At 39.7% G+C, this 25,076-nt stretch overlaps 1 protein-coding gene across 1 annotated transcript in view; it reads left to right on the forward strand.

The window, feature by feature from the left end:
* The first annotated feature begins 144 nt into the window (after positions 1–144).
* Positions 145–25,076, forward strand: part of aasdh (aminoadipate-semialdehyde dehydrogenase) — a 25,076-nt gene continuing 144 nt past the window's right edge. Inside the window, exons 1-14 of the mRNA XM_062038567.1 lie at positions 145–515; positions 595–715; positions 4,065–4,318; positions 6,055–6,247; positions 6,307–6,551; positions 8,723–8,829; positions 8,891–9,063; positions 9,982–10,213; positions 15,512–15,618; positions 17,730–18,345; positions 18,425–18,588; positions 20,109–20,234; positions 20,309–20,440; positions 24,076–25,076. The exon at positions 24,076–25,076 is cut by the window's right edge and continues 144 nt beyond it. Of these exons, the coding sequence (XP_061894551.1) occupies positions 274–515; positions 595–715; positions 4,065–4,318; positions 6,055–6,247; positions 6,307–6,551; positions 8,723–8,829; positions 8,891–9,063; positions 9,982–10,213; positions 15,512–15,618; positions 17,730–18,345; positions 18,425–18,588; positions 20,109–20,234; positions 20,309–20,440; positions 24,076–24,441 (3,078 nt within the window). The 5' untranslated portion in view covers positions 145–273 and the 3' untranslated portion in view covers positions 24,442–25,076. The remainder of the gene's footprint in view (positions 516–594; positions 716–4,064; positions 4,319–6,054; positions 6,248–6,306; positions 6,552–8,722; positions 8,830–8,890; positions 9,064–9,981; positions 10,214–15,511; positions 15,619–17,729; positions 18,346–18,424; positions 18,589–20,108; positions 20,235–20,308; positions 20,441–24,075) is intronic.

Below are 25,076 nucleotides of genomic sequence, written 5' to 3' on the forward strand. Positions count from 1 at the left end.
TAGCACTTCGGCTTTGACTGCCCGTCGCTGGAAGGATACTTCGTCTTTGACAGCTGCTGGAATCTGAAGAAATCGATTATTGGTTTTTTTTTTGTACAGGCGCGAAACAGGCCCCCATGCGTCCTGCATCGCCGTCATTATGCGACAGTGACGTAACGTTCAACGTCATCATCATGCGACAAAACAAGGGGACATCAACAAAAATTGTAGCCCGTTCTGTATTCCGTACGTAAACATTGCCGTCGGTCAATGTGAAGTTGTTTCTTTTTCCCCATGGACTCGGGTGGAACTCTGCAGGGGCTCGTAACCGCCGCCGCATCGGTTAACTCCCACCGAGTAGCAGTGACGTTCGACGGCGGTTCGTCGTCTGAAGGCTGCCTGTCTCTGCTCTACAAGGACCTACTGGAACTTTCCGGCGAACTATGTCTGAGTCTGCAGGAGAAGTGCAACGCCAACAACGGCGTGATTGGACTGTGTTGCAGCGATGATCTGCTCACTCCAGTCTGGATCCTGGGGTGAGTTGAGCGAAAAATCGGAATAAAACATGTTTTTATAGAATGTTGTGCCAGTTGATGACGTCTTTTCTGGGGGCAGGATCCTGCAGACCCCTGCTGCCTATGTCCCGCTGGATCCAGGGGCTCCAGGGCTTCTCTCCTCCCGGGTCATGATCAGGTGTGGCCTCAAGTATTGTGCTGTGAAGAGCGACATCCTTCAGGTTTAACCAAACATTCGTTTATTCTGGATTTGGAAGTGTTTGTTTACTTATCTGCAGAGAGTACCGTCGACGTATTCGTTTAATGTAGAGCCAGAAGAGGTTTAAAGACTCCATCCTATTTGGGTCCCAAATCAACCTTAAGAAAGTCAGTGACTTCACTATTAAAGTGGGTGACTTTGTTATCACCAGGAAAGATGAGGTCACCTACCTATAGGTTCCGTTCTAGAGGCTAATCTTTCTTGTGATAAAATGGCAACCAAGGTAATCAAAAAGGTCAACCAACAAACAAGATTTCTCTCCAGAATCTCCTCTCTGGTCAACAAAAGCACCATGAAGATTGTAGCGCAGTGGTTCTTAACCTGGGTTCGATCGAACCCTAGGGGTTCGTTGAGTCGGCCTCAGGGGTTGGGCAGAGCCTCCGTCGTGGAGGTCAAGACACGCCCGACTTATCGTGTAAATAAAATCTTCTCACTATCTATCGGCGTATTATGGATCCCCCCCCAAACAATGTTCCCTCTAATTTTCCATATGTGTGAGCAAACGCAAAAACTCCTTGAGCATTCGGTGGAGCACATGTGGTCACACCTGCAGCACACCTGTCCCAAACCTGACTAAATAACAAGTTAAATGTTTTATTATTGTAATCAAATGACAACAGTAATTTCCATGAGATTATTTTCTAATATAAGTGTTTTGGCCCACTTACAATGACTATAACATTGTTTTTCATGAGCTGTGTACCAGTATTATATGTCTGGGTAGGGGTCCTACTTTGGAAATAATGTGAACCCCTTTCAGATATCGCATTTAGTTTCCACTAAAACATTCACATGTTGCACAATGAGATGTAAACATGGGATTATGTGTACATTCCTCTATCTTTCTGTTTGTAAAATATATATCTATAAGTATTTCTCTAATATAATAACATCATTTTATGATTACGGTTCGGGTTCGGTGAATGCGCATATGAAACTGGTGGGGTTCGGTACCTCCAACAAGGTTAAGAACCACCGTTCTAGCGGGAACTCTCATTCAACCCTTTTTCGATTACGCATGCACCTCCTGGTACTCCAGCACCTCCAAAACCCTCAAATCTAGACTCCAAACATCCCAGAACAAGCTAGTCGGATTACTTCTAGACCTCCACCCCAGATCACACCTCACTCCTACCCACTTCTCCAAAGTGGGCTGGCTCAGGTTGGAGGACAGAGTAAGACAACTTGCACTGAGCCTAGTCTATAAAATTCGCTACACCTCCCTGATACCGAAGTACATGTCAAACTACTTCCTTAACGTAAATGACCGCCATAACCACAACACCAGGGGGAGCTCCACAAAACCACGTGAAACCCAGATTCCGATCTAACAAAGGTCTTAACTCATTCTCCTTCTATGCCACATCAATATGGAATGCACTCCCAACAGGTGTAAAAGAAAGGGCATCTCTATCCTCCTTCAAAACCGCACTAAAAGAACACCTCCAGGCAGCTACAACCCTAGCCTAACCCCCTCCCCCCACCACATCCCACCTCCCCGGATTGTAAATAATGTAAATAATTCAATGTATATACTCTGATGATTAACTTGTGTGATGACTGTATTATGCTGATAGTATATATTTGTACCATGAATTGATTAACGTGGACCCCGACTTAAACAAGTTGAAAAACTTATTCGGGTGTTACCATTTATTGGTCAATTGTACGGAATATGTACTGTACAATCTACTAATAAAAGTTTAAATCAATCATGCGTAAACTTAAAATCAGAAGTATTTATTCCCTATTGGATACAATTCTAATACAATTAGTCTGAGTGATATCTGTCCCTGGTAGCATTCAACGCAGCGACTTACACAGGGCTGCCCGTACGTGCCCTCCCCCTCGCGCTCTTACAATATATATCACAATCAATGTTCCCTCTAATTTGTCATGTGTGTGAGCAAACGCAAAAACTCCCTGAGCATTCAGTGGAGCCCATGTGAGCAACATCAGACATGCACACTGTGGCTACACCAGCAGCACACCTGTCCCAAACCTGACTAAATAACAAGTTAAATCTCCATCCATCCATCCATTTTCTATAGCTTGTCCCTTTCGGGGTCGCGGGGGGTGCTGGAGCCTATCTCAGCTGCATTCGGGCGGAAGGCGGTGTACACCCTGGACAAGTCACCACCTCATCGCAGGGCCAACACAGATAGACAGACAACATTCTCTTATTATTATGATCAAATGACAGCAGTCATTTCCATGAGGTTATTTTCTAATATAAGTGTTTAGGCCCACTTACAATGACAATAACAACAAATATTGTTTTTCATGAACTGTGTACTTGTATTGTTTGTCTGGGTGGAGGTCCTGCTTTGGAAATAATTTGTACCCCTTTCAGACATTGCATTTAGTTCCCATTAAAACATTCACATGTTGCACAATGAGATGTAAGCAGGGGATCATGTGTACATTCCTGCAACTTCCTGTTTGTAAAAAATATATTTTTATTAGTATTTATTTAATATACTAACAGCATTTCATGATTAATATTTATACATTAAGATTCCTGATAAATGACACTAAAATAAGCGCACATTTGATTGGTAAATCATAGTGTAACGACCTGTAATTACACTTTATGTGTGGTGTTGGAGTTGTCCGACTTTTATTGTGGCTGTAAACGCATCACTGGCTAAGTGCCATACGTGCATGTGTTGGCGCAAGTGAGAAAGAGCGAGCGGCTGCTGTTGATATAACAACGTTGGTTTTGGTCTTGTTTGTACTGCAGAAAATGACCAGTTTTGCTAGATATCATTTTTTTTACTAATGTTTTAGTCATGTGTTATGGCCGACAATAAAGAGTTTTGCTCAGTAAAGTGATCGACAAACGTGACAATATTTGAACAATGATGATGAAAACTGTTTTCTCTGTCGTGTCCGTGTCGTGTCGAAAATTGTTATGCGCTTATTTTTTTATTAGATTTTGTGCGTGGCATAGGACACTTGAGCAGTGCGCAATTGCACAGGCGCGCAGCTCAGAGGGAACGTTGATCACAATGAAGAAAACAGTCTGAAGTTGTCTTTATTTTTTAGTTTTAATGCCATGATTTTCATAGTCCGGCCCGTGTGTGCACAGATTTTCCTCCATGCGGCCCCTGAGCTAAAATGAGTTTGACACCCCTGCCCTAGACATTGTGTGTGTGTCTGTATAAAAAACATGTCCTAATGAATCAGAATCTTAATTTTAAGCAAGAAAATCATCGTTATTCACATTTTTGCAGAATTGTGAAGCCATATTCTTTACTAAATAAGTCTGGAGTTACTTACTGATATTTTCTTTTCTTCTCGTATTAAAGCCCTTCCAGGCCGCTCTTGGCCAACACGTGACCCTTGAGGTTTGTGCAGTGTTGCCAAAGTTCAAACTCACCCTGGTTAGGGTCGAGTCGCTGCCGGCCGCCGAGCAAACGCAGGAAGCGGAACGACCCGGATCCCTCCGTGCATCTGGACCAGGAGGCCTGGCGTACGTGCTGCACACATCCGGAACGACGGGGCTTCCCAAGATCGTGCGGGTGCCACATCGGTGTATTCTTCCCAACATCCTGCACCTGAGGTTAGGATTATGTTAAATATGCCCCTTTTACTTCAGGTTTTACAAAGGTTTGAAAACTTGTCGAAATTTGGTTCAAGTGCTGTAAAATTGTTGAAATCGGATCTATCGATGTAATTAATAACTGGAAAATTACATTAAACTGCGCTTTTTGCTTAATATACTGGGAAAGAAAAGGTGTGACACTTTAACACGTGTGATTAATCACAAATATATCACATTAATCATGTATAAAGACAATTTATGTTGTTGGTTCATGCTGCTTTATCTTAACGGCGGATGGTTACCTAAAAGGCGTTGGTTGTTCTACGGTCAGCAGCCAGGGGCCTAATGTGGCACTACTACTAAAAATAGACGTTCAAATCCAGAAAAGTAGGTACGCCATTAAAAACCCAGATGTATTAAAGTGTGCGTACGCACAAAGCCAAGCACATTTCTTTTTTACATCACAATCAACTTGAAATTGGTCCGAGATGTCGGCGTGACTTGGCAGGGAATACCCGTTTTCAACAAAAGTATGGCGCTTTTGTAGCAACTGTGATTAATCGTGATTAATCTGAATGAAAAAAATTGTAACATTTTAGTATGGAGAACATATTATAACAAAGACTTAATTTAGAGTTAGAGATGCCGATAAATGCTTTAAAATGTAATATCGGAAATTATCTGTATCGGTTTAAAAATTATCGGTATCGGTTTCAAAAAGTAAAATGTATGACTTTTTAAAACGCCGCTGTGTACACGGACGTAGGGAGAAGTACAGAGCGCCAATAATCCTTAAAGGCACTGCCTTAGTCTGCCGGCCCAGTCACATAATATCTACGGCTCTTCACACACACAAGTGAATGCAAGGCATACTTGGTCAACAGCCATACAGGTCACACTGAGGGTGCCCTTATAAACAACTTTAACACTGTTACAAATATGCGCCACACTGTGAACACACACCAAACAAGAATGACAAACACATTTCGGGAGAACATCCGCACCGTAACACAGCATAAACTCAACAGAACAAATACCCAGAACCCCTTGCAGCACTAACTCTTCCGGGCCGCTACAATATACCCCCCCGCTACAGCCTACCCCCCGCCCACCTCAACCTCCTCATGCTCTCTCAGGGAGAGCATGTCCCAAATTCCAAGCTGCTGTTTTGAGGCATTTAAAAAAAAATAATGTACTTTGTGACTTCAATAATAAATATGGCAGTGCCATGTTGGCATTTTTTTCCATAACTTGAGTTGATTTATTTTGGAAAACCTTGTTACATTGTTTAATGCATCCAGCAGGGCATCACAACAAAATTAGACATAATAATGTGTTAATTCCACGACGGTATATATTGGTATCGGTTGATATCGGAATCGGTAATTAAGAGTTGGACAATATCAGTATATCGGCAAAAAAGCCATTATCGGACATCTTTATTTAGAGTTATTGGGTTAGGGTTAGAGGGTTAGGGTTAGGTTTGGGGTTAGGGGGAGGGGCAGGGGGTGTGCACTGTCCGTCTACAACCCGCCAAGGTGACGCCCACGCCAGACGCAGAAGGGTTAGGGTTATGGTTGTTGTATAATAAGGCCATGCAGAATAAGGCATTAATAAGTACTTAATAATGACTCATTAAGAGCAAATATGTTACTAATTTGCATGTTAATAAGCAACTAATTAATGGTGAATATGTTCCCCATACTAAAGTGTTACCAAAAAAAAAAATTGTTTGACATGGACGTCGTCGTCAGGTCTTTGTTTCAGGTGACTGCTGATGACGTGGTTTTCCTGGCCTCGCCGCTGACCTTTGACCCCTCTGTGGTGGACATATTCCTGGCGTTATCGTCCGGGGCCCAGCTCCTCATCGTGCCCACCGTGCTCAAGAAGATTCCCAGGCGGCTGTGCGGGCTTCTCTTCGGGAGGCACAAGACGACGCTCCTGCAGGTGACCCATTTAGCGACAACATCGGTGACGTTCCTGTGCTCATGTGTTCACCCGCGCAGGCCACGCCCACACTGCTGGGTCGCTTTGGGCTGCGCCTCCTCAAACAGGAAGTGCTGTCGTCCGGCTCGTCGCTGCGCGTGTTGGCTCTGGGCGGGGAGTCGTGCCCGCCGCCGTCTGTGCTGAGCGCTTGGCGTCATGAGGACAACAAGACCAACATCTACAACATCTACGGCATCACGGAGGTGTCCTGCTGGGCCTGCTGTCACAGGATCCCCATGTCTGTCCTTCAGCAGCCCAACAACACGTAAGACTCCGCCCATTTTCACCAGAAAAGGCTGTAACAATACACAAATAGATTTGACCCCTCGCTTATGAACACATTACCGTATTTTCCCGACTATAGAGCGCACAGGTATATAGGCGGCACTCACAACATTTTAGAATAATAAAATATTTGTCCATATAATAGCTGCACCAGACTATAAGTCACAGATATACTGTAATTGTTGAGGTCCCTGTCACACGGCAGTAAAACGGCCTATCAAACAAAACAGAACAAAACTAAAAGAGCAGTGGAGAAGCCTTCTCTGCAGTGATAAATCACGCTTTTCCATCTGGCAATCTGATGGACGAGTCTGGGTTTGGAGGTTGCGCCGAGTGTGAAATTTGGTGGAGGAGGAATTATGGTGGGGGGTTGTTTTTCAGGAGTTGGGCTTGGCCCCTTAGTTCCAGTGAAAGGAACTTTGAATGCTCCAGGATACTGAAACATTTTGGACAATTCCATGCTCCCATGTTCCTTGTGGGAGCAGTTTGGAGTGGGTACCTTCCTCTTCCAACATGACTGTGCACCAGTGCACAAAGCTAGGTCCATAAAGACATGGATGACAGAGTCTGGTGTGGATTAACTTGACTGGCCTGCACAGAGTCCTGACCTGAACCCGATAGAACAGTGGTCCCCAACCGATTGGTACCGGGCCGCACAAAAAAAAATAAAAAATAAAAAATAAAATTTATTTTATTATTTTTTTTTTTTTTAATGAAATCAACATAAAAAACACAATATATACATTATATCAATATAGATCAATACAGTCTGCAGAGATGCAGTCCGTAAGCACACATAATTGTATTTATTTATGTTAAAAAATATATAAAAAATGTTTTTTTTTTAATACACCCCCCCCCCAATTTTCAAGCGTTGACCGGTCCGCAGCTACAAAAAGGTTGGAGACCACTGCGATAGAACACCTTTGGGAGGAATTAGAACGGAGACTGAGAGCCAGGCCTTCTCGACCAACATCAGTGTGTGACTTCACCAATGCGCTTTTGGTAGAATGGTGGAAAATTCCTCTAAACACACTCCGCAACCTTGTGGACAGCCTTCCCAGAAGAGTTGAAGTTGAAGGTGGACCGACATCATATTGAACCCTATGGGTTAGGAATGGGATGGCACTTCGAGTTCATATGTGAGTCAAGGCAGGAGACCAAATACTTTTGGCAATATAGTGTTTAATGGGAACCCTAACCTGCAGTGAGCAATCTCATCCAAAAGGTGGCGCCATAGCACAAACAAGAACACAACTTTTCATTGTCTCTGTCGGTGTCTTATGAAAACTATTAGTCAAATACAAAACATTATGACCGTTAGTGAAGAAATATCCATAAATTAGCCGCACTGTTTTGTAAGCTGCAGTGTTCAAAGCGTAAGGAAAAAAGTAGCAATTTATAGTGTGTAAAATACAGTATATTGGGACTGTGTACAGTGTTTCCCATAAACTGCCAAGATACCTGTGGCGGTGGGGGCGTGGTTATGGGCGTGGTCACCATGACATCATCGAGTAATTTGCATAATTTACTACAATGATATGATTTTCTCTAAAAAGGCTAAAAAAATGTATACTTACTAATTAATAATAACAGTTTTGTTTTAAACGTCCATCCATCCATCCATTTTACAATATAATTACAACACTTTATGTACATATTTATATACAGATTTGAACAATAAGTTATTAACTGAAATATATTTATTAAATGTGGTTCTTACAAAAAATATATCTTATAAAATATAAAAGCTAAAATGTCTCTTAAAGCTCTGCCCCTTTAATTAGTGCATACTAAATTATTTAACTTTAGCCTACTACTACAACCATATTATTTACCAGCAACATAAAGTGAAACAGAGGCAGGGGTGTCCTGCCACAGTCAGTAACAAATAAACAGAAAACAGTAGTGGTCAAATACAAATAAGGCAACAAGAGAAGTATCCTACACTTCTCTTTTGTAAAGTAAATCTGAACAGCCTATATGGGCATCTACATCAACTATATGATTTGCCTGAGAAGCTGGACAGGACAAAAAAAATATTTTTTTTTATTTGTGGCGGACGTAATTCTTCCGTGGCGGGCCGCCACAAATAAATGAATGTGTGGGAAACACTGGTGTATCTAGTTTACATCATGTATTTTCTTGCAGCGCCGCATCCTCCGTGCCTCTGGGAACCCCTCTGAGGGGCACAAGGGTGGAGGTGAGAGATGCTGATGGCGTCGTGGTGGAGAAAGGCGAAGGACAGGTGTTCATAGGTGAGTCCACGCAAGAGTAAACCGAGGCTAGGCCAGACTCTTTTAACATCACTGGACGCAGGCGGAGAGGAGCGGGTATGTCTCCTGGACCACGAGGAGTCGGCGGTGGCCGGGACCATGAGAGCCACCGGAGACTGGGTGGACGTTAGAGACGGGCAGCTCTTCTACCTCGGGCGAAAAGACAGGACCGTCAAACGACACGGGAAACGTGTCAACCTGGACAACTTGCAGCAGGTAAACTCATTTTTCTTTGTATCGCTTGTCGTAAAGGTCCCATTAACGTGAATTAACAATCTAAGACAGGGATATTCAACTAAATTCTTTTGGGGGCCACATTTCTGCCCTGCGATGAGGTGGCGACTTGTCCAGGGTGTACCCCGCCTTCCGCCCGATTGCAGCTGAGATAGGCTCCAGCACCCCCCGCCACCCCAAAAGGGATAAGCGGTAGAAAATGGATGGATGGATGGACATTTCTAAAGAGTGAAGGACCGGGTAGCCAGACTTCTCCTTTCAGAATTACCATATTTTTCGGACCATAGGGCGCACCGGATTATAAGGCGCGCTGCCGATGAGCGGGTCTATTCAGCTCTTTCTTCATACAAAAGGCGCATCGGATTATAAGGCGCATTAAAGGAGTCATATTATGATTTTTTTTCTGAGTTGAAAACACTGTCTTGAGGTCTACATAGCATGTGATGGTGCTTCTTTTGGTGAAAGTGTTACATAGATTGTTTTACAGATCATTTTCAAGTAGCTTTCTGAGCGTCTCTTCAGGATGGTCTTACCTACGTGGTAATATCGGCAGGCAGATATTATCGGACATCTCTATTTTGAATCTAATGTTATTTATTTGTAGTCATTTTTCTTTTTAGCATTCATATTGCGGGTACTTTGCTGTTCATCCATTTACAGTGTAATGTGGGGCACACTTACACATTTGAATTGGGTTTAATTCCCAGGAATAGCATCACAAAAAGTAGTTAAAAACATTGTTTGACAATTACTTGTCAATGTAGAGAATTCATTTCAAAAAGGTGTGGAACTTTTATGATAATTAATTAAATGTTTCATTGATGCTCTTTTAAAGTGTTTGCTGACGTCCTTTGTTTGTCATTTTTAATTGTTGGCTTGGACCTCTTTATTCCATCCCAGCTGTTCATGAGTTTGCCAGAAGTTGAGGCGTGTGTCGTGTCTCTGCACGACAAGTCCCGTCTGCTCGCCTTTGTCGTCACAGAGGCGTGCCAGAAAGAGGCTCCGCCCTCTTCCTCTCGGTGTAGCGGGAACCCGAGGCAGCGCCTCTTGGAGCAGCTGACTCCGCTGCTGCCTTCTTACGGCATTCCTGACACGCTGGTGCTCGTCCCGGCCTTGCCTCTGACTCCTCATGGTGAGCATAAAAAAAAAAAGAAAAAGTAATAAAAAGTCCCTAACTGTGTGAATGTTGTTCCAATGTCAAAATGCTTCCTTTCTAAAATTAGTCAGTGCCAAATGTTTCAGGCGCACACCTTAGAGTCATATAACTTGGTTTAAAATGTAATATCGGAAATTATCGGTATCGTTTTTTTTTATTATTGGCATGTTTTTTTTAAAATTTTTTAATTTTTTTATTTTTATTAAATCAACATAAAAAACACAATATACACTTACAATTAGTACACCAACGCAAAAAACCTCCCTCCCCCATTTACACTCATTCACACAAAAGGGTTGTTTCTTTCTGTTATTAATATTCTGGTTCCTACATTATATATCAATACAGTCTGCAAGGGATACAGTCCGTAAGCAAACACTAACCTTTAACAGTTAATTTTACTCATTTTCATTAATTACTAGTTTCTATGTAACTGTTTTTATATTGTTTTACTTTCTTTTTTATTCAAGAAAATGTTTTTAATTTATTTATCTTATTTAATTTTTTTTAAAAAAAGGACCTTATCTTCACCATACCTTGTTGTCCAAATTAGGCATAATAATGTGTTAATTCCACGACTGTATACATCAGTATCGGTTGATATCGGTATCGGTTGATATCAGTATCGGTAATTAAGGGTTTGGTCAATATCGGAATATCGGATATCGACAAAAAGCCATTATCGGACATCCCTAATGTTAACGTTAGCAAAATTATTAGCAGATTTTTCCTCCTTGTCATATAACTTGTTACTTAACATTAGCATGCTAACTTTTTAAACACATTTTTCAGGGTTACACCTCAGAGCAAAAAACCTTAGTACGTGACACATGTGCACTGCTAGCACGCCAACTTTATTAGCTAATATTTCCGACATACTCCTCAGAGTTGTACAACTTTGTCCTAGACACATGTTAACTGTTAGCATGCTAACTTTTTTTTGTTTTAGTTTTGCAGGCGTACACCTTACCGTTTTAAAACTTGGTATTTGACACATGCTAATGTTGCGTCTGACCAGCCTTTCCTCCCAGGGAATTAAAGTCACTGGTCAATCCCAAATTCTTTCAGATGACATACTGTATATGCAGAGTAAGAAGGACCATCAAGACAGAATAGGAATATTATCAAGTTTTACTAAAGCTTTAGGAGACCAGCCCACATCAATACAGTCATACCGTCATCTCGGGATGGTCTAACATTCAAACCGGAAGAGACAACTTCTTAAATACAAAAACAGCCCCCACCATGTCCAGAAAGGAATACAGCCTCATTGTTCTAATACAGATAAGATAAAAAAGGGAGTACTCCAACTCCCACATTCCTTCGACCTTCAAGGTAAAGCACACAGTTTACTTGCGGACATAAGATACAAACACAGAAAGAGTACAAATGGAAAAACACTAGCTGCTCTAAACATGACTATGAATAAAGAAAGAACTCTTAAACATATATGCATTCTCCACACTAACTATTAGCATGCTATTTCTATTAGCTAATTTTGCAGGCGTACACTTCGGTCATAGACCTTGGTACTAGGCTCATGTTCACTGTTAGCATGCTAACTTTATTAGCTAATATTTCAGGCATACACCTCAAAGTTGTACAACTTTGTCCTAGACACATGTTAACTGTTAGCATGCTAACTTTTTTTTGTGCTAGTTTTGCAGGTGTACACCTCACCGTTTTTTAAATTTGGTGCTTGACACATGCTAACTATTACCAGGCTATTTTTTTTAGCAGGCGTACACTTCGGTCATATACCTTGGTACTAGACTCATGTTAACTGTTAGCATGCTAACTTTACTATCTAATATTTCAGGCATACACCTCAGAGTTGTACAACTTTGTCCTAGACACATGTTAACTGTTAGCATGCTAACTTCTTTTTGTGCTAGTTTTGCAGGCGTACACCTCACCGTTTCTAAAACTTGGTACTTGACACATGCTAACTATTACCATGCTATTTTTTTTAGCTAATTTTGCAGGTGTACACTTTGGTCATATAAATTGGTACTAGACTCATGTTAACTTTTAGCATGCTAACTTTTTTCCCCCCTAGTTTTGCAGGCGTACACCTCAGTTTTAAAACTTGGTACTTGACACATGCTAACTATTACCATGCTATTTTTTTTAGCTCATTTTGCAGGCGTACGCGTCGGTCATATAACTTGGTACTAGACTCATGTTCACTGTTAGCATGCTAACTTTATTAGCTAATATTTCAGGCATACTCCTCAGAGTTGTACAACTTTGTCCTAGACACATGATAACTGTTAGCATGCTAACTTTTTTTTGTGCTAGTTTTGCAGGTGTACACCTCACAGTTTTAAAACTTGGTACTTGACACATGCTAACTATTACCATGCTATTTTTTTTTAGCTAATTTTGCAGGTGTACACTTGGGTCTTATACCTTGGTACTAGACTCATGTTCACTGTTAGCATGCTAACTTTATTAGGTAATATTTCAGGCATACACCTCAGAGTTGTACAACTTTGTCCTAGACACATGATAACTGTTAGCATACTAACTCCCCCCCTCTAGTTTTGCAGGCATACATCTCACAATTTTAAAACTTGGTACTTGACACATGCTATTTCTTTTAGTTAATTTTGCAGATGTACACTTCGGTCATATAACTTGGTACTATGCTCCTGTTAACTAGTACCGTGCTAACTTTTTCAGCCAATATTTCAGGCATACACATTGGAGTTGTATAACTTTGTCCTAGACATATGTTAACTGTTAGCATGCTAACTTTTCCCCCCCTAGTTTTGCAGTCGTACAGCTCACCATTTTAAAACTTAGTACTTGACACATGCTAACTATTAGTATGCTATTTTTTTTTTTTTAGCTAATTTTGCAGGCATATACTTCAGTCACATAACTTGCCACCTGACACATGTTAACATCAGAACATGCTAACTTTATTAGGTAATACTTCAGGCATACACCTCAGAGTTGTACAACTTTGTCCTAGACACATGTTAACTGTTAGCATGCTAACTTTTTTTTGTGCTAGTTTTGCAGGTGTACACCTCACCGTTTTTTAAATTTGGTGCTTGACACATGCTAACTATTACCAGGCTATTTTTTTTAGCAGGCGTACACTTCGGTCATATACCTTGGTACTAGACTCATGTTAACTGTTAGCATGCTAACTTTACTATCTAATATTTCAGGCATACACCTCAGAGTTGTACAACTTTGTCCTAGACACATGTTAACTGTTAGCATGCTAACTTCTTTTTGTGCTAGTTTTGCAGGCGTACACCTCACCGTTTCTAAAACTTGGTACTTGACACATGCTAACTATTACCATGCTATTTTTTTTAGCTAATTTTGCAGGTGTACACTTTGGTCATATAAATTGGTACTAGACTCATGTTAACTTTTAGCATGCTAACTTTTTTCCCCCCTAGTTTTGCAGGCGTACACCTCAGTTTTAAAACTTGGTACTTGACACATGCTAACTATTACCATGCTATTTTTTTTAGCTCATTTTGCAGGCGTACGCGTCGGTCATATAACTTGGTACTAGACTCATGTTCACTGTTAGCATGCTAACTTTATTAGCTAATATTTCAGGCATACTCCTCAGAGTTGTACAACTTTGTCCTAGACACATGATAACTGTTAGCATGCTAACTTTTTTTTGTGCTAGTTTTGCAGGTGTACACCTCACAGTTTTAAAACTTGGTACTTGACACATGCTAACTATTACCATGCTATTTTTTTTAGCTAATTTTGCAGGTGTACACTTGGGTCTTATACCTTGGTACTAGACTCATGTTCACTGTTAGCATGCTAACTTTATTAGGTAATATTTCAGGCATACACCTCAGAGTTGTACAACTTTGTCCTAGACACATGATAACTGTTAGCATACTAACTCCCCCCCTCTAGTTTTGCAGGCATACATCTCACAATTTTAAAACTTGGTACTTGACACATGCTATTTCTTTTAGTTAATTTTGCAGATGTACACTTCGGTCATATAACTTGGTACTATGCTCCTGTTAACTAGTACCGTGCTAACTTTTTCAGCCAATATTTCAGGCATACACATTGGAGTTGTATAACTTTGTCCTAGACATATGTTAACTGTTAGCATGCTAACTTTTCCCCCCCTAGTTTTGCAGTCGTACAGCTCACCATTTTAAAACTTAGTACTTGACACATGCTAACTATTAGTATGCTATTTTTTTTTTTTTAGCTAATTTTGCAGGCATATACTTCAGTCACATAACTTGCCACCTGACACATGTTAACATCAGAACATGCTAACTTTATTAGGTAATACTTCAGGCATACACCTCAGAGTTGTACAACTTTGTCCTAGACACATGTTAACTGTTAGCATACTAACCCCCCCCCTAGTTTTGCAGGCGTAGATCTCACAGTTTTAAAACTTGGTACTTGACACATGCTAACTATTAACATGCTATTTCTTTTAGTTAATTTTGCAGGTATACACTTCGGTCATATAACTTGGTACTATGCTCCTGTTAACTAGTACCATGCTAACTTTTTCAGCTAATATTTCAGGCATACACATTGGAGTTGTATAACTTTGTCCTAGACATATGTTAACTGTTAGCATGCTAACTTTCCCCCCCCTAGTTTTGCGGTCGTACAGCTCACCGTTTTAAAACTTAGTACTTGACACATGCTAACTATTAGTATGCTTTTTTTTTTTTTTTAGCTAATTTTGCAGGCATATACTTCAGTCACATAACTTGCCACCTGACACATGTTAACATCAGAACGTAAAAATGTTAACCAAATTTTCAGGCGTACACATCAAAGCAATATAATTTGGTACGCGACACATGTTAACTGTTAGCATGTTTATGTTATCATGCTAACTTTTTTACCTAATTTTGCAAACGTACACCTCACACTCCCATAACTTGGTCTTTGACACGAGCTAACTGTTAGCATGTTATCGTTAAGCTAATTTTGCAGGTATATCCCTCAGACTTCTATACTTTACGCATGCTAACTGTTAGCACGATAGCTTTTTTTAGTTCAGTTCACTGATACGTTTTTCGAGTCACGTACTTAGTTAATTGACGCTACCCGGCTAACGCGCTGCCCATTAGCGTTTTGGCTCGGCTTCGACATTTTAGCATTTACAGGCAATTTCTCCGGAAACTGCAAAATCAAGTTGTTTATGCGCTGTAGTTGTTAGCTTTGGCGGCTAACAGTCCAAACAACTAACCTATCAAATGTTAGCACTCGGCACATCCTTGTCTTGTTGTTTGGCTGCAGGCAAAGTGGACATGCGGGCGCTTGTGAAAATATACCAGAGGGAACGTTTGAACCCTCCACATGAAGATGTCGCCCAACTCGGGCAAACTCTACGAACTTTATGGCAGGTACCACACGTTTCCATTTTTCACTGCATGGTATCTACTCTACTCTATTTGCTGCTGTTGTCATACACAGCCAGAAATGACAAAAACACTGTTAACATGCCAACTTTTTTGGCTAATATTTCGGACATACATCTCAGAGTTGTAAAACTTTGTCCTAGACACATGTTAACTGTTAGCATGCTAACTTTTTTTTGGTGCTAATTTTGCAGGCGTACACCTCACAGTTTTAAAACTTGGTACTTGACACATGCTAACTATTAGCATGCTATTTTCTTTTTAGCAAATTTTGCAGGCGTACACTTTGGTCATTTACCTTGGTACTATAGACTCATGTTAACTGTTAGCATGCTAACTTTTTTAGCTAAAATTTCAGGCATAAACCTCAGAGTTGTATAACTTTGTTCTAGACACATGTTAACTGTTAGCATGCTAAAAAAAAACGGTGCTAGTTTTGCAGGCATACACCTCACAGTTTGAAAACTTGGTACTTGACACATGCTAACTATTAGTATGCTATTTTTTTAAGCAAATTTAGCCGGGGTACACTTCGGTCATATACTTTGGTACTACACTCATGTTAACTGTGAGCATGCTAACTTTTTAAGCTAATATTTCAGACATATGCCTCAGAGTTGTATGCCTTTGTCCTAGACACATGTTAACTGTTAGCATGCTAACTTTTTTTTGTGCTAGTTTTGCAGGCGTACACCTCACAGTTTGAAAACTTGGTACTTGACACATGCTAACTATTAGCATGCTATTTTTTTTTTTTTAGCAAATTTTGCAGGCGTACACTTTGGACATATACCTTGGTACTAGACTAGAGATGTCCGATAATATCGGTCTGCCGATATTATCGGCCGATAAATGCGTTAAAATGTAATATCGGAAATTATCGGTATCGTTTTTTTTTATAATCAGTATCGTTTTTTAAATTTTTTAAAATTTTTATTAAATCCACATAAAAAACACAAGATACACATACAATTAGTGCACCAACCCAAAAAACCTCCCTCCCCCATTTACACTCATTCACACTCATTCACACAAAAGGGTTGTTTCTTTCTGTTATTAATATTCTGGTTCCTACATTATATATCAATATATATCAATACAGTCTGCAAGGGATACAGTCCGTAAGCACACATGATTGTGCGTGCTGCTGGTCCACTAATAATACTAACCTTTAACAGTTAATTTTACAAATTTTCATTAATTACTAGTTTCTGTGTAACTGTTTTTATATTGTTTTACTTTCTTTTTTTATTCAAGAAAATGTTTTTAATTTATTTATCTTATTTTATTTGATTCATTTTTTTTAAAAGTACCTTATCTTCACCATACCTGGTTGTCCAAATTAGGCATAATAATGTGTTAATTCCATGACTGTATATATCGGTTGATATCGGTATCGGTTGATATCAGTATCGGTAATTAAAGAGTTGGACAATATCGGCATATCGGATATCGGCAAAAAGCCATTATCGGACATCCCTATACTAGACTCCTGTTAACTGTTAGCATGCTAACTTTTTTTGTGCTAGCTTTGCAGGCGTACACCTCACAGTTTTAAAACTTGGTACTTGACACATGCTAACTATTAGGGGGGATTGGGGGTAGCGGGGAGGTGGGGGGGGGGTGTATATTGTAGCGTCCTGGAAGAGTTAGTGCTGCAAGGGGTTTTGGGTATTTGTTCTGTTGTGTTTATGTTGTGTTACGGTGCGGATGTTCTCCCGAAATGTGTTTGTCATTCTTGTTTGGTGTGGGTTCACAGTGTGGCGCATATTTGTAACAGTGTTAAAGTTGTTTATACGGTCACCCTCAGTGTGACCTGTATGGCTGTTGACCAAGTATGCCTTGTATTCACTGGTGTGTGTGAAAAGCCGTAGATATTATGTGACTGGGCTGGCACGCAAAGGCAGTGCCTTTAAGGTTTATTGGCGCTCTGTACTTCTCCCTACGTCCGTGTACCACCACGTACAGCGAAACCGATACCGATAATTTCCGATATTACATTTTAAAGCGTTTATCGGCCGATAATATCGGCAGTCCGATATTATCGGACATCTCTACAGGAGACTCTCACTCTCGTCCATCGTTTCTCTCAACAGGAAGCGCTCGGTCTTGACGACAAAGCGGCCTTGGACGAGGGGTCCAATTTCCTCTTCAGCGGAGGAGATTCCCTGAAGGCGCTCCGACTGTGCGAGGACATCCTGGGCGCCACAGGAGCCAGCTCACCTCAGCTGGTGGAGGTCCTTCTTGAGGGGAGCTTCGCCGACGTTCTACGCCACCTCGCCGGCCAAGCGAGGCCTGGCAATGGCGTCGAGGGACGCAAGCGGCGAGCTGAAACGGCGATCGCCGCTCCTGCGAAGAGAGACCGCAGAGCGATAGTGGCACCACAAGGGGGCGCCGAAGACGGGCGGGCTTTCAAAGTCCTTAGACGAGGAGGTGATTTTGGAGAGATGAGCGCCAGAAGTGTTGAGTCCACAGCGCTGTCCCTCAGTGTGAGCTGGTCCTCGGACACGGGCCGGTGTGTGGACGCCTCCCCGGTGCTCCTCGTCCAGGAAGGACAAGACGGCGTCCAAACAAGCGTCTTCATCGGCTCCCACTCCCACAGGATGCAGGCTCTGGACTTGGACACCGGCCGCCTCCTATGGGAGCGAGTCCTCGGGGGTCGGATAGAGGCGTCGGCCGCCGTGTCCCGGTGCGGACGCTTCGTGGTCGTAGGTCCGATCGACTTGTTCTCGCCACCGCCGCTGGTTGACCTCGGTGCTGAGCTCCTCTGGGTGTTTCTGCTCCTCCTCAGGGTGCTACGATGGAGGGGTGTACGTCCTGCAGGCCGCCTCCGGGGGGACACACTGGGTGTTCCAGACGGGGGACGCGGTGAAGTGCTGCGCCGCCGTCGACCCCCTGACGGGCCTCCTGATGGTGGGGTCTCACGATGGGTTCGTTTACGCCCTCAACCTGGAGGTGAGCGAGAAAGTCGCCAGCGACGTACAAACCCTGTTTCCATATGAGTTGGGAAATTGTGTTAGATGTAAATATAAACGGAATACAATGATTTGCAAATCCTTTTCAACCCATATTCAATTGAATGCACTACAAAGACAAGATATTTGATGTTCAAACTAATAAACTTTTTTTTGCAAATAATAATTAACTTAGAATTTCATGGCTGCAACACGTGCCAAAGTAGTTGGGAAAGGGCATGTTCACCACTGTGTTACATCACCTTTTCTTTTAACAACACTCAATAAACGATTGGGAACTGAGAAAACTAATTGTTGAAGCTGTGAAAGTCGATATTCTTTCCCATTCTTGTTTTATGTAGAGCTTCAGTCGTTCAAAAGTCCGGGGGTCTCCGCTGTCGTATTTTAGGCTTCATAATGCGCCACGCATTTTCGATGGGAGACAGGTCTGGACTGCAGGCGGGCCAGGAAAGTACCCACATTTTTTTTTTTACGAAGCCACGCTGTTGTAACACGTGCTGAATGTGGCTTGGCATTGTCTTGCTGAAATAAGCAGGGGCGTCCATGAAAAAGACGGCGCTTAGATGGCAGCAGATGTTGTTCCAAAACCTGTATGTACCTTTCAGCATTATTGGTGCCTTCACAGATGTGTAAGTTACCCATGTCTTGGGCACTAATGCACCCCCATACCATCACAGATGCTGGCTTTTGAACTTTGCGTCGATAGCAGTCTGGGTGGTTCGCTTCCCCTTTGGTCCGGATGACACGATGTCGAATATTTCCAAAAACAATTTGAAATGTGGACTCGTCAGACCACAGAACACTTTTCCACTTTGCATGAGTCCATCTTAGATGATCTCGGGCCCAGAGAAGCCGGCGGCGTTTCTGGGTGTTGTTGATAAATGGCTTTCGCTTTGCATAGGAGAGTTTTAACTTGCACTTACAGATGTAGCGACCAACTGTATTTAGTGACAGTGGTTTACTGAAGTGTTCCTGAGCCCATGTGGTGATATCCTTTAGAGATTGATGTCGGTTTTTGATACAGTGCCGTCTGAGGGATCGAAGGTCACGGTCATTCAATGTTGGTTTCCGGCCATGCCGCTTACGTGGAGTGATTTCTCCAGATTCTCTGAACCTTTTGATGATATTATGGACCGTAGATGTTGAAATCCCTAAATTTCTTGCGATTGCACTTTGAGAAACCTTTGACTATTTGCTCACGCAGTTGTGGACAAAGGGGTGTACCTCGCCCCATCTTTTCTTGTGAAAGACTGAGCATTTATTGCCACCTTTCCCAACTTCTTTGTCACGTGTTGCTGGCATCAAATTCTAAAGTTAATGATTATTTGCAAAAAAAAAATTATTTATTAGTTTGAACATCAAATATGTTGTCTTTGTAGTGCATTCAATTGAATATTGGTTGAAAATGATTTGCAAATCATTGTATTCCGTTTATATTTACTTTTAACACAATTTCCCAACTCATATGTATATGCAATCTTTTTACATGTCTTCGTTCAGCTCCAGCAGTGCGTTTGGAGGCGTCACTGCGGGGGCGGAGCCGTGTTCTCCTCCCCGCACCTCGACGCCGCCCGCCGAACACTTTACGTGGCGACGCTGGGCGGCAAGCTGCTGTGTCTCCACCCCGTGAGCCACACCTCCTTTCATTGGTTTTTTATCATCAAACACTTTTGCCCTACGTGTCCTTGTGTCCCTTTCAGGACAGCGGGGACGTCCTGTGGTCCCACAGTCGGGACGCCCCCTTCTTTTCCTCGCCAAACGGCTCCCCGAGCGGCGTGGCGATCGGATCAGTGGACGGAAACATCTGCTGCTTCAGCAACGTGGGGGAAGCGGTGAGAAGAAGCTCCTGTTGACCACAAGTCACTGACAATACACACGCATTAGTCTCGTTTATTTATTAGTTAGGACAAGAAGTGAAGTGAATTATATTTATATAGCGCTTTTCTCTAGTGACTCAAAGCGCTTTACATAGTGAAACCCATTATCTAAGTTACATTTAAACCAATGTGGGTGGCACTGGGAGCAGGTGGGTAAAGTGTCTTGCCCAAGGACACAACGGAAGTGACTAGGATGGTGGAAGCGGGGATCGAACCTGGAACCCTCAAGTTGCTGGCACGGCCACGCTACCAACCGAGCTATACCGCCCCAGAATCGAACTCCAGTTTGATGAGTTGCTTTTGGGGTGCCGTGGCTTGGTCGGTAGAGCGGCCGTGCCAGCAACGCGAGGGTTCCAGGTTCGATCCCCGCTTCTGCCATCCGAGTCACCGCCGTTGTGTCCTCGGGCAAGACACTTTACCCGCCTGCTCCCACACTGGTGTAAAATGTAGCTTAAAGATGTAGATTATGGGTTTCACTATGTAAAGTGCTTTGAGTCTCTAGAGAAAGGCGCTATATAAATATAATTCACTTCACTTTAGTGTTTTTTTTTTAAAAAAAAGTTTTTAAAAATTGGGTTAATTAGTAGAGGTGCTGGAAAAATTATATCACATACAAATCCAAATTTGATTCATTCCGATTTATAATTTTGGAGAATTTTTAATTTTTTGTAATTACATTTTTATTTATTTATTTTTTAAAACTGATATTTGGTTATAGAACAAACAACTATTATTGATATAATTATTATTATTATTATTATTATTATTATTATTATTATTATTTTATTTTTGGTTTTCCTATTTTTTTAGATATTGGATTTAGTGAGTATTATATATGTATGTCCAAATGACAGCAGCCAAGAGAAGCTTTTGTAACCTATTTTGAAAAGGTTTTTATTACAATTAATATGCAAAATATTACATTACAATTGTCACCTCAAAAATTTGAATCGAATAGAATCACTCAGATGAATAAAGTCTATCCTAGCCTATTGTATAATTTGATATAGACATACAGTAGTTTTAGTACCTCTGCCATGTAATACCTTTCCTGACCAGCTGAGGACTCAAATATTTTAATTCACTGTAAAGCTGAGACTTTTTAAAATTTGTAATAATTTTGCATGCAAATATTTCCCTTTGTCATTATAGTGTATTGTGTGTCGAATTATGAGGTAAAATATCAATTTAAATTATTTAGGATAACGGTTCTGTGCGGAAATGTTTAATGTTTAATATGTAATAAATACGTGAATAAAATCAATTAATATATGTTTAATTTTTAGATCACAGAAAAATATTAATTTGAGCTAAATTAGCATACAAAATAGAAGTAAAAAATGATTATAGATATATTTGATTTTTAATTTATTAAAAAACATTGTAATTTAAACTAAATTAGTATATCAGTTTGTGGAATAAATTATGGAATGGATGTCAAAGTACTAATATGATCCAGTTTAAGAGGCTGTTCAAACTAGAAGAATTCTGATAAACATCATGAACTTTATTGAAAGTTAGATACTTTTCATATTATTATGTGAGTCATAACTGACTTAATTATTTATAAAGAGGACTGTTGTATTTAGAATTAATTAATGTAAATTGTGTTACAAAAAGAGAATTGGGAGTGAACATATGTGTTAGTCATCCCTATGAATTACAAAAGGAGTGGGATTAAATCAGATTTGCTTCTTCCTTCTCCTTTTCGGACATGTTGGAAAGACAAATGAAAGTATGTCAAATTTGTGATGCAACATATTGTAACAGTATACTTGTTCAAAATAAACTTCAACCAAGTTAGAAAAAAATAGGATAAAATAAAAAGACTAGAATATCTTTATTTGTATTTTTAATCATTAAATGTTTTTTAATTTAAACTAAATTAGAATTGGAAAAAAATAGAAGTGGAATGAAATAAATATATTTGATTTTTAATTAATTTAAAAACATTGTAATTTAAACAATTCGAATAAAGAAAATACAAGTGGAATAGAATAAATATATTTGATGTTTAAGTAATTGAAAAACATTCAAACAAAATTAGAATAAAAAATAGAAGTGGAATAGAATAATTATATTTGATTTTTAATTTATTAATTATTTATCATTTATTAATTTAAAAACATTGTAATTTAGACAATTGGAATAACGAAAATAAAAGTGGAATACAATAAATATATTTGATGTTTAAGTAATTGAAAAACATTTAAACAAAATTAGAATAAAAAATAGAAGTGGAATAGAATAAATATATTTGATTTTTAATTAATTTAAAAACATTGTAATTTAAACAATTCCAATAAAGAAAATAAAAGTGGAATAGAATACATATATTTGATGTTTAAGTAATTGAAAAACATTCAAACAAAATTAGAATATAAAATAGAAGTGGAATAGAATAAATGTATTTGATTTTGAATTAATTGAAAAACATTGTAATTTAAACAATTCGAGTAAATTAAGTAAAAGTGGACTACAATAAATATATTTGATGTTTAAGTAATTGAAAAACATTTAAACAAAATTAGAATAAAACATTGAAGTGGAATAGAATAAATATATTTAATTTTCTAATTAATTTAAAAACATTGTAATTTAAACAATTCGAATGAAGAAAATAAAAGTGGAATAGAATAAATATATTTGATGTTTAAGTAATTGAAAAACATTCAAACAAAATTAGAATATAAAATAGAAGTGGAATAGAATAAATGTATTTGATTTTTAATTAATTTAAAAACGTAATTTAAACAAATCGAGTAAAGAAAGTAAAAGTGGACTAGAATAAATATATTTGATGTTTAAGTAATTGAAAAACATTTAAACAAAATTAGAATAAAACATTGAAGTGGAATAGAAAAAATATATTTAATTTTCTAATTAATTTAAAAACATTGTAATTTAAACAATTCGAATGAAGAAAATAAAAGTGGAATAGAATAAATATATTTGATGTTTAAGTAATTGAAAAACATTCAAACAAAAATAGAATATAAAATAGAAGTGGAATAGAATAAATGTATTTGATTTTTAATTAATTTAAAAACATTGTAATTTAAACAATTCGAATAAAGAAAGTAAAAGTGGACTAGAATAAATATATTTGATGTTTAAGTAATTGAAAAACATCTAAACAAAATTAGAATAAAACATTGAAGTGGAATAGAATAAATATATTTGATTTTCTAATTAATTTAAAAACATTGTAATTTAAACAATTCGAATGAAGAAAATAAAAGTGGAATAGAATAAATATATTTGATGTTTAAGTAATTGAAAAACATTTGAACAAAATTAGAATAAAACATTGAAGTGGAATACAATAAATATATTTGATTTTCTAATTAATTTAAAAACATTGTAATTTAAACAATTCGAATGAAGAAAATAAAAATGGAATACAATAAATATAATTGATGTTTAAGTAATTGAAAAACATTAAAACAAAATTAGAATAAAAAATAGAAGTGGAATAGAATAGTATAATAAAAAATCAGATAGTAAAATAGAATAAAAAGCTGACAGAGGGTGTTTGAAAAAGCGTCAAAGCATTTAATCGTGTGTTTTTGTGTGTGTGTTTCTTTCAGCTGTGGCAGTTTCTAACCCAGGGTCCGGTCTTCTCGTCTCCGTGCGTCACAGCCGGGCAGCAGACCATTCTGTGCGGCTCACACGACGGTGGCGTCTACTGTTTGAACTCCCACGACGGCTCTTTGCTGTGGACTTTCCAGACGGCGGGCAAAGTGTTCTCCAGTCCGTGCGTGTTTGACGGGGGGCGTCTTGTGGGCGTGGCCTCCACAGAGGGCACCATCTACATCCTGGACGCTCAAGGTGGACAAATGCGGTGTTCGTGCAAACTTCCCGGAGAACTGTTCTCCTCCCTGGTGGTGTTTGGACGCTCTTTGGTAGTGGGCTGCCGTAACGATTATGTTTATTGTTTAACACTGGAAACATAGCTTTTAATAATAAAAGGAGAGGGTTTTTTTTTACATTGAAGTGAATTCCATCCAGGCACACAGAAGCAGCCAGTCAGTTCAGACATGATTTAATTTAATTACATCACATTTGTCATCTTCTTAAGAATTGGTCTTCATGAATCTCTTTTTTAGTGGGACAAAAAAGTGCAAATGATACCAAACATGTAACACTATTGTACACCAGCAAATAATTGTACAGTACTTACTTACAGATCATTACACCAGTGCATGATGGGAGGGGTGGAAGGCAGGTCAGGGCAGATCAGGTCAGGTCAGATACTTTACCAGACAGCAGTGACGTGCGGCAACTTTCAAGGCAGGTGAGGCACTTAAGACCTTATCTTTTTTTGAGCTTTAAATTAAACACTCTAGGTGAGAACGGGCACCCGGCCAGTCATGTGGAATCTCACAGAGTAGCAGTGACGTGCGGTGAGGTTCATGACTGGTGAGGCACTGACTTCATCACAGTCAGATTTACAAACATATGAACCCTAAAGAGTATCTTATTCACCATTTGATTGGCAGCAGTTAACGGGTTATGTTTAAAAGCTCATACCAGCGTTCTTCCCTGCTTGGCACTCAGCATCAAGGGTTGGAATTGGGGGTTAAATCAC

The sequence above is a fragment of the Entelurus aequoreus genome, linkage group LG27 (genome assembly GCF_033978785.1).
Source record: "Entelurus aequoreus isolate RoL-2023_Sb linkage group LG27, RoL_Eaeq_v1.1, whole genome shotgun sequence".
In the NCBI taxonomy this organism is placed as follows: Eukaryota; Metazoa; Chordata; class Actinopteri; order Syngnathiformes; family Syngnathidae; genus Entelurus; species Entelurus aequoreus.